General features: G+C 43.3%; 1 protein-coding gene across 9 annotated transcripts in view; it reads right to left on the minus strand.

Moving 5' to 3' along the window:
- Nucleotides 1–1,355: 1,355 nt before the first annotated feature.
- Nucleotides 1,356–17,706, minus strand: part of CLIP1 (CAP-Gly domain containing linker protein 1) — an 84,827-nt gene continuing 68,476 nt past the window's right edge. For 3 of the 9 annotated variants that reach the window (XM_084867727.1, XM_084867728.1, XM_084867729.1), the window contains exons 21-26: nucleotides 13,396–13,448; nucleotides 7,909–8,026; nucleotides 7,682–7,832; nucleotides 7,099–7,148; nucleotides 4,912–5,036; nucleotides 1,393–3,026 (exon numbers count right to left, since the gene is read on the minus strand). In XM_084867727.1, coding sequence (XP_084723853.1) covers nucleotides 2,801–3,026; nucleotides 4,912–5,036; nucleotides 7,099–7,148; nucleotides 7,682–7,832; nucleotides 7,909–8,026; nucleotides 13,396–13,448 — 723 coding nt within the window. In that variant the 3' untranslated portion in view covers nucleotides 1,393–2,800. Of the gene's footprint in view, nucleotides 3,027–4,911; nucleotides 5,037–7,098; nucleotides 7,149–7,681; nucleotides 7,833–7,908; nucleotides 8,027–13,395; nucleotides 13,449–17,706 lie in introns of all 9 variants that reach the window. The other 6 variants (XM_084867733.1, XM_084867731.1, XM_084867732.1 and 3 more) reach the window with 4 other exon arrangements.

Genomic DNA, 17,706 nt, shown 5'->3' on the forward strand with positions numbered 1-17,706 from the left:
CACGTGACCACGCTAGCGTTTGCACGCAAACCCGGAAACCCGAACTGGCCTGGCCGGCGCCTGCGGCTCCTCCAGGCCCTAGCGCCGCCGGCTTCTTCCTCCGACGCCGTCTCCGTGCTGAAGCCGCCCGGCGCTGACAGTTGAGTTTTAAAGGCGGAGACTGGATCCTGTTCGTTCCGTTGAAGTTTTAGAAATCGCCACTTTCATCTTAGCAGCGAGCGTACTCGCTGTAAAATGGTAATTGAAAGCTAAACGTGAATGAGAATATTTTCAATTAGAGCGATTAAAAGGTCCTTCTCTTTGCTCTTTTGGTTTGTGGGCTAAAATTTAGGAAAATGGCCGGGGTGCGAAGGAACCTGAGGGACTTGTCTGTTTGGCTCTTCTTAGACTTTTCTTAGGAAATTCTATCCGATGTGGAATCCAGGTCCCAGCACTTGCTTCATCAGTAAAATTCGCATATTACCTTATCAGTTGTGGAAATCACGGGAGCACCTCATTCATACAAAAGCCTATCAGGCCCTGGCCAGTGTGCCCAGTGGTTCACCTCAGCCCTGCGCACCCAAGGATCAGCTGTTCAATGTCTGGTCAAGGGCACATGCCCAGGTAGCAGGTTCAGTCATCGTTGGGGTGCATATGGGATGTATGGGATCAATGTTTCTTCCTCAGATGTTTTTCTCTCAAATCAACAAAAACATTTAAAAAAAGAATATACCAAATTCTTAAAGCTGTATATCAGCAAGACTGCAGTAGAAATTGATATTTGGATCTATAGTGCTTGCTCATTTGAAGAAAAACTATTATGATAAAAGAAACTTAAAATATCAGTACCACCGGGCAAAAAGAATAATCGTTTATTAAAGTAGATATAGAGCATTGGCCTGTAGACTAAAGAGTCCTTGGTTCAATTCCCATCAAGGGCACATGCCAGGTTGTGGGCTCAATCACCAGTAGAGGGCATAGAGGAGACAGCCAGTCAATGATTCTCATTCATCATTGAAGTTTCTCCCTCTTACCCTTTGAGACAGCCTGGAGGGATCTGGAGAGCATCATGCTAAGTGAAATAAGTCATTCAGAGAGAGACAAGAATCACATGATCTCACTCATATGTGGACTCTAACTTACAAAATAAACTGATGAACACAGTGGATCCAGAGACATGGAAGCATGGAACAGATTGCAGAACTTCGGAGGGAAGGCAAGGGGGAGAGCAAGGAGGGAGAAGGAGGATGAGTGAGTGGGAGGTAATAAATTAAGGACTTTATATACATGGCCCTTGGTCACAGGGGAGATGAGGGTGGAGGTGGGGTGAATTGGAGGAGGTCAATGGGGGAAGAAGGGGGACTTATGTAATACTTTCAACAATAAAGAATTATTTTTTAAAAATGGTATTCTTTAACTAAAAAAAAAAAGTAGATACAGAACATTTTTTGCTCAAATTTTAATACTGCTTTACATATTGTTTGTGAAACAATTCCCATTATGTTTATAACCAGAAATTCAATTGATTACAGATTTTTCACTTGTCAAACACAGTTAATAATCTTGAGGGGAAAATACATCAAAGGCATATATACAATTATAGAAGTTCTTATTATACATGTAGCATGGAGATACATTTATTACTTTTTACATCTTCTAAAAGACATTCAATTCAAATCAAGATAAATAGTTTAATAAAACTGGTTGATAAACTTCTGGTGGCTGAGGTCCTTCATTTAATTTTTTGTGATAAGAAAATCCAAAATTATTAATATTGAACTTCTCATCATACATTCATCTAAAAAGACAGTAAATACAACTTGTAAAGATTGTGGGTTGGTTAATAAAAGTGTTGTATAGCAGCTTATTATCTAATTAATTGACTGCTGGGGATATCTGCTAGAGAAGGAAAAATATTGTATTTATTTATATCTGATAAGCAAAATGAAAACAAAAATAAAAAATAGCTCCAAAGCTGTGTGATGCTATTTCTGGCCTAACCCATTATATCCTGATAAACATTCTAAGTTTTGTTCTTTTTTATAAAGGTAAAAATCTGAAAAGAAGGACATAATTGTGTATTCTTTTTCCCAAAATAAAGATTTTTTAAAAAATATATACATATTATAGCTGAAATTATGCAAAACCAACAAAACGCCACAGTAGAATAAGTGGGTGCAGCATATCGACGATCGAATGTCCCACAGCAGTCTGGGGGCTCCCCCCTCACCTGTTTCATGATTTATCATCACACCTAAGTGTTACCAAGCCTGAAGCAGAGGCACTACTGACATCAGGTAGTGCAAAGGTCTCAGGTATTTCTTTGACTAAAAATAAAATGCTCTATATGAGTAGATGAAAATGCAAAATGGCACATTTTTTTTCAACTCATTCCAGTGTCAAAGCTTAACCAAAACATCTCACTATACAAAAATGCAGCCTGGGAAGATTTTAGTGCAAATATGAGAATGGCATAATTTAAAGTTACTTAAATAAGGTACTGGATGGGGTGGGGATTGTTCTTGGAGGTTTCCCTCGGGACAATAGATGTAACAGCCTCTGGTGCAACATCCTGCTGAAGCTTAAAAATCAAGACGACAAAAATAAGAGGTGAAAACTCACCTCCTAAGCATTTATTATTCTAATGTATACGGGGAAACTAAAAGGGCGATTTGTTGGAAGATCAAAATATTTCCTTAGGTTTGTTGGTGGGGGTCAAAAATATCGTGAGCTGTCCGGAAGTCTGCACACACAATGCTGGTGTTCGGCTGCCCAGATGCTGGTGCGTCCGCGAGGGCACAGGCCCGGAGGTGAGGCTTCGTCAGAAGGTCTCGTCGTCGTTGCAGTTGGTGGCCCAGTGCCCGAACATCTCGCAGATCTCACAGTACGGGCGCTCCTCGCTCCGGCTGCCGTGGTGCGTGGAGTGCGGTGGGTCCTCGGACATTTGCGCCTGGGTGGGACAGTCCTCTGTGTCGTGGAGATCGAAGCAGTCACATATGTCACAGAAGAGGCGAGGTTTCTTCTTGGACTGTTTCTCCTGGTCGTCGCTGCAAAGGTTCATGGGCATGATTAGAAACTCTTATTCACCAATGCCGCCCCGATAGACTTAATAATGAGAAACATCGATCAGCTGCCTCCTGTACACCTCCTGTCAGGGATGTGCCTGCAACCAAGGTACGTGCCCTTGACCGGAATCGAACCCGGAACCTTTCAGTCCGCAGGCTGATGCTTATCCACTGAGCCAAACCGGTTAGGGCTCAGTGTGTCCTTCAGCGTCACTGTTTACTTACTAATTTTTTGTTTGTAAGATCTGTCCAGTGAAGTCAGCAGGGTGTTAAAGTCCCCTACTCTGATTGTATTGTTATTGATCTCTCCTTAAAGACCTCTAGAAGTTTTTAAAAATATATTTTAGATGTTCCTATATTGGGTGCTTATGTATATGTTTACCAGGTTTATATTTTCTTGTTGGATCAATTCCTTTAGTATTATGTAATAATCTTTGTTGTCTCTTGTGATGGTCTTCATGTAAGTCTATTTTGTCAGCTTTTTTTCTTTTTCATTTGCATGGAAAAAATTTTTCCACCCCTTCCCTCTCATCCTGTGTGTGTGTGTCTTCTGCTCTGAAGTGGGCCTCTTGTAGACAGCATAAAGTCGGGTCATATTTTTGTTTCCATTCAGCTACCCTATTCCTTTTGATTGGAGCATTTAATCCATTTATATTTAATATTATTATTGATAGGTACTTATTCGTTGCCATTTTAATTCTGTATGCCTAGGTTTCTCTATTTCTTCTTACCATTACAGCAGTCCCTTTCACAACTGCTGACTTGGTGGGAATGTACTCCCTTTAGCCTCTTTTTTAATATTTTTGTCTGGGAAGCTCTTTAGTTGACCGTCTATTTTGAATGGTAGCCTTGCTGGATATCGTAATCTTGGTTTCAGATTGTTGCTTTCCATTACCTTGAGTACTTCATGCCGTTCCCTTCTATCTAGTAGAATGTCTGATGATTAATCAGATGTTAGTCTTATGGGAGCTCCTTTGTAGGTAACAGTTTGCTTTTCTCTTGCTGCCTTTTAGGAGTCTCTCTTTTGGCCCTAGCCAGTTTGGCTCAGTGGATAGAGGTTGCCTGCAAACTGAAAGGTCCCAGATTTGATTCCAGTCAAGAGCACATGCCTGGGTTGTGGGCTTGATCCCCAGTGGGAGACTTACAGGAGGCAACCGATTCATTTCTCTCATCATGGATGTTTCTATTTCTCTCTCCCTCTCTGAAATCAATAAAAACATATATTTTTTAAAGTTCCTCCTCCTCCTCCTCCTCCTCCTCCTCCTCCTCCTCCTCCTCCTCCCCCTCCCCCTCCCCCCTCCCCCCTCCCCCTCCCCCTCCCCCTCCCCCTCCTCCTCCTCCTCCAATTTTTGGCATTTTAATTATGATCTATCTGGGTGTGGGCCCGTTTAGGTTCTTCTTGCTTGGGGTTCTCCGTGTCTCCTGATCCTGTATAACTTTAACCCCTCCTACCAGTCTCTATGCTATCTCCACTTTCCGTCCTCAGTTATCAAGGTTCTCTCAAGCGAGTCTTCCATTGATTACTCAGGAAGTCTTTCTGTATTTTAGTTGTAATTCCAGTTTGGTGCTGGGAGCGTGTCCTTGCAGCATCTACTTACTTCACCGCCATATTTAATCTCCCATGTTATTTTTTCTCTATGTTTCTATCTCTCTCCCTTCCTCTCTCTCTAAAAATCAATAAAAATATTTTTTTTAAAAATTTAAAGCAAATAAATAAAATGTTTACATCAAAGCCATTTATAGTGTGTATGTATCACTGTCTGCCAATCAGCCAAAGGTAGCTGTCTCTCCAACCCACTGAAGAACCCAACTCTAAAAGCACAGTTTATTTAGATGGAACTGAACAGTATTGTCTCATATGAAATACCTGTCGTAATTGTTTAGGTCGTCACCATTCCCATTAAGGGCCGCTTCTGACATCATTTCCACCTTCAGTTTGAGGTCTTGGTTCTTCCTCTGAAGGTCCACTATGACTGAATTTAGGAAGTCAATCTAAAAGAAGAAACATGTATAAAGTGTCTGAAATGTGTCCATCAAGAAGTCACAGACATAGACTCATGCTATGGCTGCGAGTGTGCTGGACGTCACAGGGGGGGCCAGTGGTGCTGTTACTGAACCTAAACCTTGTATACTGATACACAAACATACACATACAACACTTTACAAAAGCACAACAAGAGAGTTGTCTCATGACACTGCAGAACCAATCCACAACTTATCGTCTTTTGAAAACGTACAGGGACATTCTCCTCACACACTCACTGAGGGGTTGTGATGGGATGGTAAACGAGGCTTCAGAGGAAAATGGAGCAGTTTTAATGAGAAGGCTCAAGCTCCATGTCCACCGAGGAGACCCTCAGGCATATGCTCAGGTACAGAGTGGAGCTCAGGTACCCCAACTGGGAAGAGCAACTGTGCCAGGATTCACTGGGCAGTGGAATAACGAGATGACCAGCAGGAGGAAACACCCTTGTCCTAACATTTGCTTTCAAACCAAGGGCACTTTTCTTGAAAAACAAAAAGTTTCTTTCCTCTCTTACAAATAATAAAAAGATCTCATATTTCTAAATAGCTGATGAAAAAAATCTCACTTTATAATTTAAAAAATGTGTATGAGTGTATACACATACACAAGCAATTCAATCTTTAAAGAAGCAGTTGTCCTCTTTCTCTTTCTGGGGCATGATATGAAAGAAGCTAGCAATCAGTAGCTTTGTGGTTCTCTGCAGAACATCCCTGCCAACACTGGAGGCAGAACCCCTGAATCTATTCTCACTTCTGAAACTGCATTTCCTAAGACTTTATCATATTAGGAGCTCAGTTTTGTGAAGAAGAAAACAGCACAACATGGATTTAGTACAGTGGGAAAACACACATACACACACACACACACACACACACACACACGTGCTCGCAAATTAGGAAACATAGAACAAACCATTTGCTGGTTGGAAGAAAGTGTTGGCAGCAGCAGGTGAAACAAACGGAAGCAGAAAGGAAAGGGAGAGAAAGAGAAAACACTGTTAATTAAGTGGATGCTTTTTACGCATAGACACTAAGCAGACAGTGCTAACTGGGTAAGTTAGTAGTTTGCTGAATCCTTTCACGTCTCTTAAAAAGGAGATGTCAGACAAATCAAAACTTCCAGAGCTTTTATTTAAAAATGACAGATGGCTGTGTACCTGTGATTTGTGAGCAGGATAAATATACCACAAGATATATTATTAAAACTGAAGATGGATGCTTATTGTCTGTCCCATTATATTTCCAAATAGAGGATACGTTGTTTCCATATAATCCCACATTTAAAATTATGGCTGTTTTGTTAATTTTGGATTTAGGAGACATTTTCCGAGAACCCTGTCTTTGTAAGGTAGAGATAAGCAAGGAACTTTTTGGCAGAGCAATTCTACTTCTAGAAGTGTACCCCAAAGAAATGCTAGTATGTCTACAAAATGACAGATGTCCAAGACAATTTCAGCATTGTTTACAATACACTTAGAAGATCAGAAACCTCCCAAAAGGCATGTCAATGGGCAGAGAACCAATTCCATTAAGTTATATCCAATAACGGAACACTATCCAGCTATAAAAGGGAAGTACAGAGGTGGAAAGGGCTGCTGACTCTCCAGGGGGAGGTGCCTGTGAAAATCACTGTGACACACTGAGGCTGGCCAGCTGGAAGAACAGGTATTGCTTAGGGGCTAGGCTTGGCTTTTTGGGGCAAGGTTCTGCCAAAAATGGAAGTACAGATCAGTTTATGTAATATGCCACCATGTACGTTAAAAGGGAAAGGAAAAAGACTGTATTAGTCTTGGCTCATAGTTACTTTTTTTAAATCTCTGAAAAAGACTTTTTAAAAAGATGCCAATAAGTGTGGTTACCTGACTGGAGAGCTGGGAACTGACCAAAGAGAAAGGATTGGAGGGAAATGAGTTGCTGAACATATTTTTAATATTGCTTAATGTTTAGATCATATGAATGCACTACCTGTTCAAGAGATTAAATGACTTTTTAAAATCACCAGTAAGCAAACCAAAGGAAGGAGTATTACCTGACTCTCCTGGGCCCTTTCGTCCTCTTCTGCCTGAGTATCAGTGTGACCTTATATGGGGAAGAAAAATGGAGGGGATGTTTAAAAAGCCACAATCTTTTTTCCTTGTGATTGCATTGAAAATCATTCTCTGTGGAATTCCCAGATGTGCCTCTCAGTACACGCTCACGAGTTCCTGTCCCACGGCCGGGCCCCTGAGGGACCTGCCCCGGCGCTGGCCCCACCCCTCCGGTGTTCTCTCTTGGGCTGGCTCACTGCTGGCAAGAATGGCCGTCACGTCCACCTGAATTCAGAGGAGCGAGGGGCCACCTCTGCACCCTCACCGTGTACCTTCAGAACCCACGGCTGTCCTGGACGGCAGCCAGCATCTGCCAAACCCACACTCAAGTCCAGGGGGAAGGCCCGGCAGTGGGGGTACCAGGCACGCTCCTCCCGTGGGATCTGGGTGGTGCCGAGCCCTCGTCTGATTAAAGGGTGGGAGAGCCAAGGATGAGAGGGAATGTAGGGGGCAGCGCATCTTGACCAGAAACGGCTCCTTTGCGGGAGTGGGAGGGGGGAGGGGAGGACACAGTCATCATGTCACCTGAGGAGCTGCTGAGCTGCCTCTTGTTTTCTTTGAGTTGAAGCTCCAAGTTCTTCACCTTGAGCTCAAGCTTCACCTTATCAGACTCAAGAGACTGGACAACTGAATGCAGGGACTTGGCAGAGGCGTTTTCTCCCCTGAGCACCGTGACCTGCAACACAGCGGCGCAGCTTAGGCGTGGGAACAGGACGGGGCGGCGAGAACGTTCGCCCTGGCAGGCACTCTACCTCGTTCCTCAGCTTCTCCAGCTCGGCATCCTTTTCTGTGAGTAAGGCACTGGTAATGCTGATGGACTTCTGTAAGGAGGCTTTTTCTTCATCTGCGTCTTTTATTAGCTGGGATTCTCTAAAAGACCAAAGAGTTAAAAATTCCAGAAATCAACCGAGTGATCAGTGTATGACTGTCCTGCAAGCAGCACACAATTAACCCGAGTTAATGTAAAGAAAAAAGTGCATCACAGGGGGCTTTTAGAGGGAGAAGGCTTTTATGCTTCCCAATTTTACTTACTGTGAGGGGAGCAAAAGTTCACTATGCACAGACATGCTTGAATCTGCCTATCATTGTAGCCATTTGAATTTAAAGAAACAGTAACTTTGGAAGACTTATGATTATAAATAATAATAATAATAATAATAATAATAAGACTGTTGCACCCAAAAAAAATTCTTCTAAATATTGAACCCCAGCTGAATTCTATTACTTCTTGAATAAACTACTACCAAGCAATACCAACAACTAAAATACACACATGCAAAGCGATTATACAATGTCATGCAGAGCAGTTTTATGCTGGAAGTATCAATTGGTTCTCACTAATTTCAGTAACTTTTAGCAAGTTCCAGGAATGAGTTTTTGGGATCTAATGGGCCAAATAGTAGCAAATAGTACCACTGCTATTCAGGCTGAAGGAGTCTCACTCTTCCTCCATGAAACCTGAGGAGGACATTAAATTGCTCGTGGAAATGACAGGCAATTACATAAAGGCCAGAACAGACATGTTAAAACGGAGCTACGGGGATGGAATGCACGCGTGGAGACGTTGGGAGGAAGGTTTCTGTCCTCAGCCCAGCATGGCTGTGGTCAGCGGAGGGGGGGTCAGGCCCGGGATGAAAGGGAAACACCTGTCGTGGAGGGTGTGGGAAAGGAAAGGGAAAGATGAAGGGAAGACCAGGAAGGAGGGGGCGAGACACAATAGACACAGCCCGGAAGGGCCGGCTACTAGGTGTTTGTGTGTGTGCACGTTTAGATTTTTGAGAGTGCCACGGTCATAGTCATGAGGGAGGAGGTCACACTGAGCACGGTCACAGACTGGGAGAAACTAACTCCTCAGTGACAAGTGAATGCAGTGTGATTTGTAGGCTGGACCCGGGAGGAGAAAAAGGACGTGTGTGGAAATCTGGGGGGATCTGAGTAAGGTCAGCAGTCTAGCTGAGAGTGTGTGCAGTGTCACGTTCCAGGTTTTGGTCAATGTACCAGGGGATGGATGATGGAACCGGGGAGGGGGATTGGAGACACACGTGGGAGCACTCGGAACTACCCTGACAACTCTTCTGTGAATCTCTAATTTTAAAAAGTAAAAAAATAAAATAATTGTATGCAGTGTGAAACAAGAGGAAAAAGACCTTGTATCACAATAATAGTTTGGAAAAAAGACAAAACTGAAGAGAATTTTTCCTAGCTAGCCCTCAGGCCATACAACCTGGACATGTCACTCATGGAGCTAATCCTCAGTGAGAACTCATAGTAACTTAGGCAACAAGCCAAGTTAGTCCTGGCTGGGGTGAGCATGGAGCATGTCATGGTTCGGTCTGTTGCAGAGCCAACAGGAAGGATCGAAAACTGAGGCCCAGGTTAGCAATGGAAGAATGTACATGTCTGGTTAGTGAGACCCAAGATATCCGGCACACGAATTACAGAATTCTCATGATTTATGGTAGATTCTACACAAAGATAAAAATACTGTGGATTTATCTCATTGTGTGGCTGACACTCATACTCCGGAATGGTAAGTAGTAAGAAAAGAATTTGAGACTTACAAACATTCCTGGAATTCAATATCCGAGCACTATCTGTACACTGAAATGGGGTGAGCAGCAGTGACGCTGAAATACTGAGTGGTACCTTGCTAGGAAATAGGATCTTGCTCGGGTTAAAACAAAACAGCGATTTTAACGGAAGGAACGTACGGATCCTTCTTCCTGCTGAAAAGTATCTGATGCAATTCAAAGATTCAATAAAGCTCAAGCTCCTTAAGCCTCTAGCAAAATGACTTGGTGGTTTGCTCTATAGTAACATCTATTTCTAGAGCATCACTTGTTAGAAAACCAACTCAAATCTGAACATTATTTGAAATATTTTACTGGGGAGAAAAGTGAGGATTTGGGGTTACTGAACAGATTTGGATTCTTCCATCATAGGAACTCTCGTTGGCAAAGATGTCACCGATTCTTGGTCTTGGGGACCACCAGCCGGCGGGAGGAGGAAGGCACAGCATCTTTATCTGCTCATCCTCACATCACACAGCCTCTGAGCAAGGCCGCTTCAGAAGGAGAGGGCAAGCAGAACGCTCCTTCCTTGTACAGTTATCAAAAGATGCATGGTTGAGGAAGGGACCTAACTCGTGACAAATGGCAGGACAAACAGCTGTTAGCAGCTCCCCTTTGGGGCAGGTCCTCACTGCTGGCTTCCTTCACTATTTCTAAGCCCCAATCCCACTGTGTAGACGAGAGAGGCTGAGTTAAACCATTTAGCCAACATCACGGACCTCTGCGTCACAAATCACACCGGCAGACGGGGCAGGCGGGCCCGTGTTCCCCGAAGCCATGCTGACTGGCCTGACTTGGTGTTACTCAAAATGTCAAATAGGGAAGATAAGCAGAATAGGAAGGAAGGGCCAGAGGGGCCGGAAATCCTTCCTCCAAGGGAACATACTAGCTAGATTCTTTCCTTACTACTTGCACAAGAAATAAGTTCTAGCAGTAAAGCGAATACCTTAAAGTGTAACTGGGCAAGCTTTAAAAATGCAAGATAACAAGAACCAAATATTAGAAACATGAAGAGAAATGCAAATCAGTCGGGAGAAGTTTGCACTGCAATTCTTTGCTTTAAAAAAAAAAAAAAAAGATAATGTGTGTGTGTGTGTGAGTGTGTGCGTATACTGCTGAGAATATCTTACAAAACAAAAGCAAGACACAGAGGAACAAAGGCAGCCAAAAATATATATATACAACAATTTGGTTTACTAAAAATATATGAAATTTATTTATTATAATGTGGATAGACTTTCTTTAGTCTTACCATGAAAGACACACAGATATAGCAAAGGAAGCAAGAGTAGGAAGGGAAAAGAGAGGAGTGAAGTGAGCATTGGTAAGCAGCGAAAGCTCGGAGACAGTCAGACAGTCAGCCACCCACAGTGAGCAGCACGGGACTCTGCAGAATTTGTCGAAGGAACTATCTACCAGTTTCCAGCCCTGACGGCAATCTGGCATTTACACTGACAGAACTGATTCTGACTCCAACAAATCCATGTCTAGGATTTTGGCTCTCAAGTCCTCCTTTGACATGGAAAAGCCCAGAGGGAGGGAGGGAAGCCAAACAGGTTCTCTAATCTGCTTGCAGACCTCAGGGCCAGAAGACCCACCTCTCCCCTTGGTCAGTTTTAACAAGTCAAGGTCGGCTCTGCCGTTCTCTCTCAGACATCTTGGAACCTGTTTTGAAGGAGGTCTGCCTAACATGGAAACCAGTTTTCCAAAGAAATGATTACATTTAAAAAATATTTATATATATTTTTTATTAATTTCAGAGAGAAAGAAACATCAATGATGAGAATCATTGATCAGCTTCCTCCTACACCTCCCACCCCTGACTAGGGATCAAGCCCACAGCCTGGGCATGTTCCCTGACTGAGAATTGAACCATGACCTCCTGGTTTATAGCTTGACACTCATCCAGTGAGCCATGCTGGCTGGGCAATGATTACATTCTTTGTTTTCTTTTTTTTTAAAATATATTTTACTGATTTTTTACAGAGAGGAAGGGAGAGGGATAGAGAGTTAGAAACATTGATCAGCTGCCTCCTGCACACCCCCCACTAGGGATGTGCCCGCAACCAAGGTACATGCCCTTGATCAGAATCGAACCTGGGATCTTTCAGTCCACAGGCCAACGCTCTATCCACTGAGCCAAACCGGTTTCGGCAATTACATTCTTAAGAGGAAAATCTTGACTACATATTGCTTGCAATTCAATGTTTAGATACTAATAAACTGTAGCAATAGAGAAGGATGTTACTACTTTCTTTCTTTTTTAATTTATCTTTATTATTGAAAGTATTACGGATGTTTGTTACTAATTTCTTCATGAAGAGGAGCGTCATCCCACAGTCAGGAGTAAGTAACTGCACTTCAATACAATGACTTCAGTGTAATGAAGGCAAGTCTATGCTTTCTTATTACGTCTATTCAACGGTCACTTCCAAATTAAACTGTCAACTAAGATCTCAATTCTTATTTCAACAACTACATCTCAAATAACTTTACGATTTAAGTACTTTCCAGACTTTTAAAGTAAGAGCAGATAAGAACAGATCAAATTCTTTTTAGTATTCCATGCTAAATTTATTTAACTAGTATGTTACACATAGACCCATATACAAATTCTTTATCAAACTGACTTTAGAAGGTGTTTAGGGGCCCAAATTATTAGCTCAAACATATACTTGCTTTCAGATTTCTGGGTTAAGGGAGGACAGCCTGGTCACCACGCTCACGCATGGTCACCTGGAGAACGCTGGGCCAGGGGCATGGCAGTGCCGAAACACATGCATTCTGGTGTGAGACTTTAACAAAGAATGAATCTAATTAGAGAGGGAAAGGAGGGGCGGCACCCCTGGACCAAGGCCTACTATCCTTTGGGCTGTAGCTTTTGGAACCCCGATGTCTTGTGGGTGAAGTGCAGCCCTCAGTTCCTCGGCGGGCAGGAGGGGCACTGCGGTGTAAGTAACACACGTGTGAGCTGCCCGGCAGGAGAGCCCCTCGGCCCTGACAAGTGGGAGAATACTGTGCAAGAGCGTGGGTAATTCTTGTTTTTCTACTGTATTTCTAAATTTCTCTAGACACAAACTGCACATTTTAAAAGAGCAGACAGACTGTCAGGATGTATAAAGGCACTAAGCTTCTAAATGACTGTGTTTGTGGGCCTGTGTATCCTTATTCAAAAGGACTGGAAGGCTTTCACTTAATACTATTTAATTATCATGAAAAAAATGACAAAGCTCTTTTTTTCTGAAAATAAACATTTACAATTGTGTTACCAGTTATCAGTGAAAAATTAAAAATTTTATATCATGGAAATCAGTGTTTATAGGCAGATCAATCACTCCTTGTAAAATGATAGCATTTTTAGTTACTGAAACTAGGAGGGAACAGCAGTATCACGCGAGACAATCTGCTTTTAGAGCACTTCCAAATAAATGCAACTGAATGTGACTTAAAATGCAGCTGTTCTTTGTTTTAGCAATGAAGACCGAGACTTCGGCCAGTGAGTTTTCATCATTTGTCAATGGTGAGTACTGAGCTATCACGATGCAATTTTCTGAATGAAAAGGTCGCACACTTTCTGTAGGTCACCGTACACATCAACTTCTAACATTTTCCTTATTAAACTCGCACACTGACACACATGCCAACGATAGACAGAAAAAGAAGACTTACCTCTTTTTCATTTCTAACAACTGATTATTGAGCACAGATCTCTCCTCTTCCACCTAGAAAAAAGCACGTACATGGAAGGTCAGTTCCCAGCGAGCCCGCAGAGAGGCCGAGTTCTCAAGCCCCGGGTTACATTCCCAGGCCCAGGGCAGTGAGAGCAGTTGGCACCACATCACAGGATGTACAGCTATTTGTTTACAAACCATGTCTGACATGACTGACCCCCTTTCCTCACAGACTTGAGAATTGAAACTATTAATCAACAGCTGGTTTTGCTCGGTGGTTAGAATGTCGGCCGCCCACAGACCAAGGGTTCGAGGGTTCGATTCCTGGTCAAGGGCACAAACGTGGGTTACAGGATCCCTGCCTGGGTTGGAGTGCATGCGACAGGCAAAGATTGAGTGTCTCTCTCTCATCAATGTTTCTCTCTCCTTCCCTCCCTCCCTCTTTCCCTTCCACTCACTCAAAGAAAATTGATGGGAAAAAAAAATATCCTCGGGTGAGGATTAACAAAACAAAAGTATTAAACAACATCTGAACAGTAAAGGGGCATAAACCTTAGACATTCAATAAATGTTAACAGATGAGAGAAAACGTCATTATGAACATTCTGGTTCCTTTCCTGAAACAACAGAGTTTGAATATCACCAACTCAGGGAGGGCTAGGAACAGGTCATTTATTATGTGGGCCTAGTTTTATGCTTGCTCTATCTCAAGCCTTCGTATCTCACCTATAAAATACAAAGGTTTCCAAAGAGTCAAGTCATAAAAGAGGAAGAAAGACAGGGGGAACCCTTTGGTGTAAAGAAGAGTGAAGATCCGGCCAGTGTTGCTCAGTGGTTGAGCTCAGTGGTTGACCCATGAACCAGGTCAGGGTTCCATTCCTGGTCAGGGAATGGTTTTCGAGCTCAGTGGGTTTCAAGTTCAATCCCCAGTAGGAGGTATGCAGGAAGCAGCCAGTCAATGATTCTCTCTCATCATTGATATTTCTAGCTCTCCTTCTCCCTTCCTCTCTGAAATCAATAAAAATTCATTTAAAAATTATATTTTACAAAAAAAGAGAGACAGAGATTCTGTGGTCCAGCTTCACTCAGCCCCACTTGCCCGGAAGTCCCTGAACCCAAATGAAAATTGTGATGGTTGATGAGCCCCATTTCTCCAAAATAAAACATGGCAAGCTAAAAATAGCATCCCTTCCCAAGCACTCATGTTTGGTAATTCAGGTTTATTTAAGAGGCAGGCAATCACTAATGCATCAACTTATTTACTTATTTTTAAATTCTTACTTATTAATTTCAGAGGGGGGGGGGAGGAAGGAAAGGGAAGAGGGAGATAGAAACATCAATCTTATTGATGCATTCATTGGTTGATTCTTGTATGTGCCCTGACTGGGGTTTGAACTGCAACCTCGGCATATTGGGATGACGCTCTAACCAACTGAGCTGCCTGGCTAGAGCCCATTCATGACTCAAGTTTAGATGATAACCCTGTGTAATGTTTTTTGTATGTACCACGCTCTATAATCAAGAACTGTGGATGAAATACTGGTATTGAGTCTCTAATCCTATCAAATAGTCACAGGCAAACTGTAACCTCATTCTGCAAATAACTGAGGAGATCAGCACGGTTCCCATGGTGACAGCCGAGTGCATCTGCAATCCTTACAAAGGAGAAGGTGTATGAGGGTTGGGAATGATAAAGCAGACATTTCAGAAGTGACTGCCTAAGATGACTATTGGAACAGAACTCACAGTAAGATGGTTATTTTTAGTATTCCCCATGAAAAGAAAGAATGCTTTGAAATCTCTCCATTCCTCCTGAGACCACGTTAGCCGCCGGAATCCACAACATGTGCCTTCACTGTCCACACATAGCAAGCGCCCCACTCAGTTAAAGATCAGGCTGGGAGGGAGGTGGGAGGTGGGAGACAGAGGCAGAAAACAGAACACTCTTTTTTAAAGTTTGAAAAGAAGGAAGAATTGGAGTTGTAAGTGTGAAAACGCACAGCAAGATTTAGAACTGCTTTTAAGGAAAAAAGAGATTTCTCAATCCACGGGGGATCTTAATGGAAAACTAGTGGTAGCCAACTATAGGGAGAATGCAGACATCGGGAGGACAGATGACAAGCTGAATGGAGAAAGAAGACATAAAACACCTGAAGCAAATGGACAGACAAAATGAGGTACGTCCACCCAATAAGACTATTGAGCCATGAAAAGGGACAAAGCACTGACACCTGCTACACCCTGCATGAACCTTGAAAAGCACGATGCTGAGAAGCCAGACACAGACAGACACATGCTGTATGATGCCATTTATAGGAAACAACAAGAACAATAAGCCCTGGCCGAGTTTGCTCAGTAGTTAGGGCGCCGGCCCTCAGACGGAAGGGCTGGTCAAGGGCACAGAACTTGGTTGCAGGTTCCCCGGGCCCGGTCAGGGCATAAGTGGCAGGCAACCAATTGATGTTTCTCTCTCTCTCCCCTTCTCTCCCCCTTCCATTAGATCTGGAAATCAATGGAAAAAATATCCTTGCTTGAGGATTAAAAATCATCATCATTACCGGCATCATTAAATCTATAGAGAAAAAAAGTCACCAAGTGGGGCGGGAGAAGAGATTGGTGTTGCCAGGGGCTGGAAGAGGAATGGGGAGGGACTGCTTAAATGGGGGCAGGGTGTCCTCCTGGGCCAGCACCACACTGTGAATGGGCTACATGCCCCTGCAGTGCACACTACAGAACGGTTACAGCAGTAAATTTACCTCCTTTGCAAGAGACCTCACTTTTGAGCCTCCGCTTCCTCGACTACAAAGTAACCCACTGTTGCAGAGGTGTGCTGTGACGATTCTGTGAAACGTGCACAGAAGTCCGCTCACGTGATGTGCAGGGAGTTTTGGGGCCGCTAAGTAAGGGAGCCAGGACAATTCAGATCCTACCCCGTGTCAGTCTAGTCTTCACTGTATTAATTTTTAAAAGGAAACACTAAATATTGTTATTAGTGCTACAATGAAAAGTTTTTTTCTTTTCTTTTAAATAGGGTTTCTGCCAAACACTGGCTTTGTAGTATATTTCTGAACATAGTTGGTCAATAGTTTGGAAATGTAAGAGTGAAAATTTGTAACTTCACATATGTAAAAGTGCTCTGGGTTCCCAGAAGTCATACAATCAGAGCAATAAGCCCGCCAATGCACCAGCCTTCTTTAGACTAAGTTTTCTTTGAAGGTATTTTAAAAATAGGTATTTGGCCACTCTTCTGAAATATGTATACACACACACACACACACACACACACACACACACGTCTCTATGTAAAACTGTAGATCTCTATCAAGGGAAGAATATCTGTACTCCTTCTTGGTAATCAATGTTGTTAACAACCTTGAGCATGGAAACCTATGACGCTTTATTCACACCCCTGGTCTCTGCTTAGGAAAACCTAGAAAACGGCAAAGCACATAGCAACCTCAGTCCTCACAGGGAAGTCATTTTCTTAGCTATTCCTTTGCAGGTACTATTTTCTAACACCCTTTAACGTCACTTACTTTCAAATGTTTAGTCATAATACCTTTTCTTTTCTTTTTTAAAAAAATATATTTTATTGATTTTTTACAGAGAGGAAGGGAGAGGAATAGAGAGTTAGAAACGTCGATGAGAGAGAAACATCGATCAGCTGCCTCCTGCACACCCCCCACTGGGGATGTGCCCGCAACCAAAGTACATGCCCTTGACCGGAATCGAACCTGGGACCCTTCAGTCCGCAGGCTGATGCTCTATCCACTGAACCAAATCCTTTTCAAAAGGAAGGTAGTTCAGGCCCCAACATGCGGAAGAGGAAGAGCTGGGAGGTGGAGAGGAGCCCTGAAAACCTCCCCAGGCACCATGGCAGCCCCTACAGAGCCCTCTCTGCGTCTGGGTGACAGAAACAGAAATGTAATCAATGGTCCAGGTAAGGTCAGGACAGGAGATGAGAGGATGACCTCTGGGTGTTCCTTCCACTTACGGAAGCCGTTTATCACCCCCACGCCCACCCCCACCCCCAGACAAGTTCAACAGAACAAGATGAAGGAGATGGGAACAGACGCAGCACTGAGCTGAGGGCCTTCCCTGGCCAATCTGCACAGACACACAGACCTCTGAGCTGCCCCGAGCTTCTGACGCTGGGGCTGCAGAGGGAAGAAAACCTCTCCTGGGTTTCTACTTCTATGAACTCCAGCTGCTCGTGCACTGATCGAAGGAGCATGCACCACTCTATGAAGGCAGCCCACTCCGATCCTGGCCTGGCCCAAAACAGAAGACGACAGTTGGCCTGATACCA

This window comes from Pipistrellus hanaki (assembly GCF_964339955.1).
Source record: "Pipistrellus hanaki genome assembly, chromosome: 19".
NCBI lineage: Eukaryota > Metazoa > Chordata > Mammalia > Chiroptera > Vespertilionidae > Pipistrellus > Pipistrellus hanaki.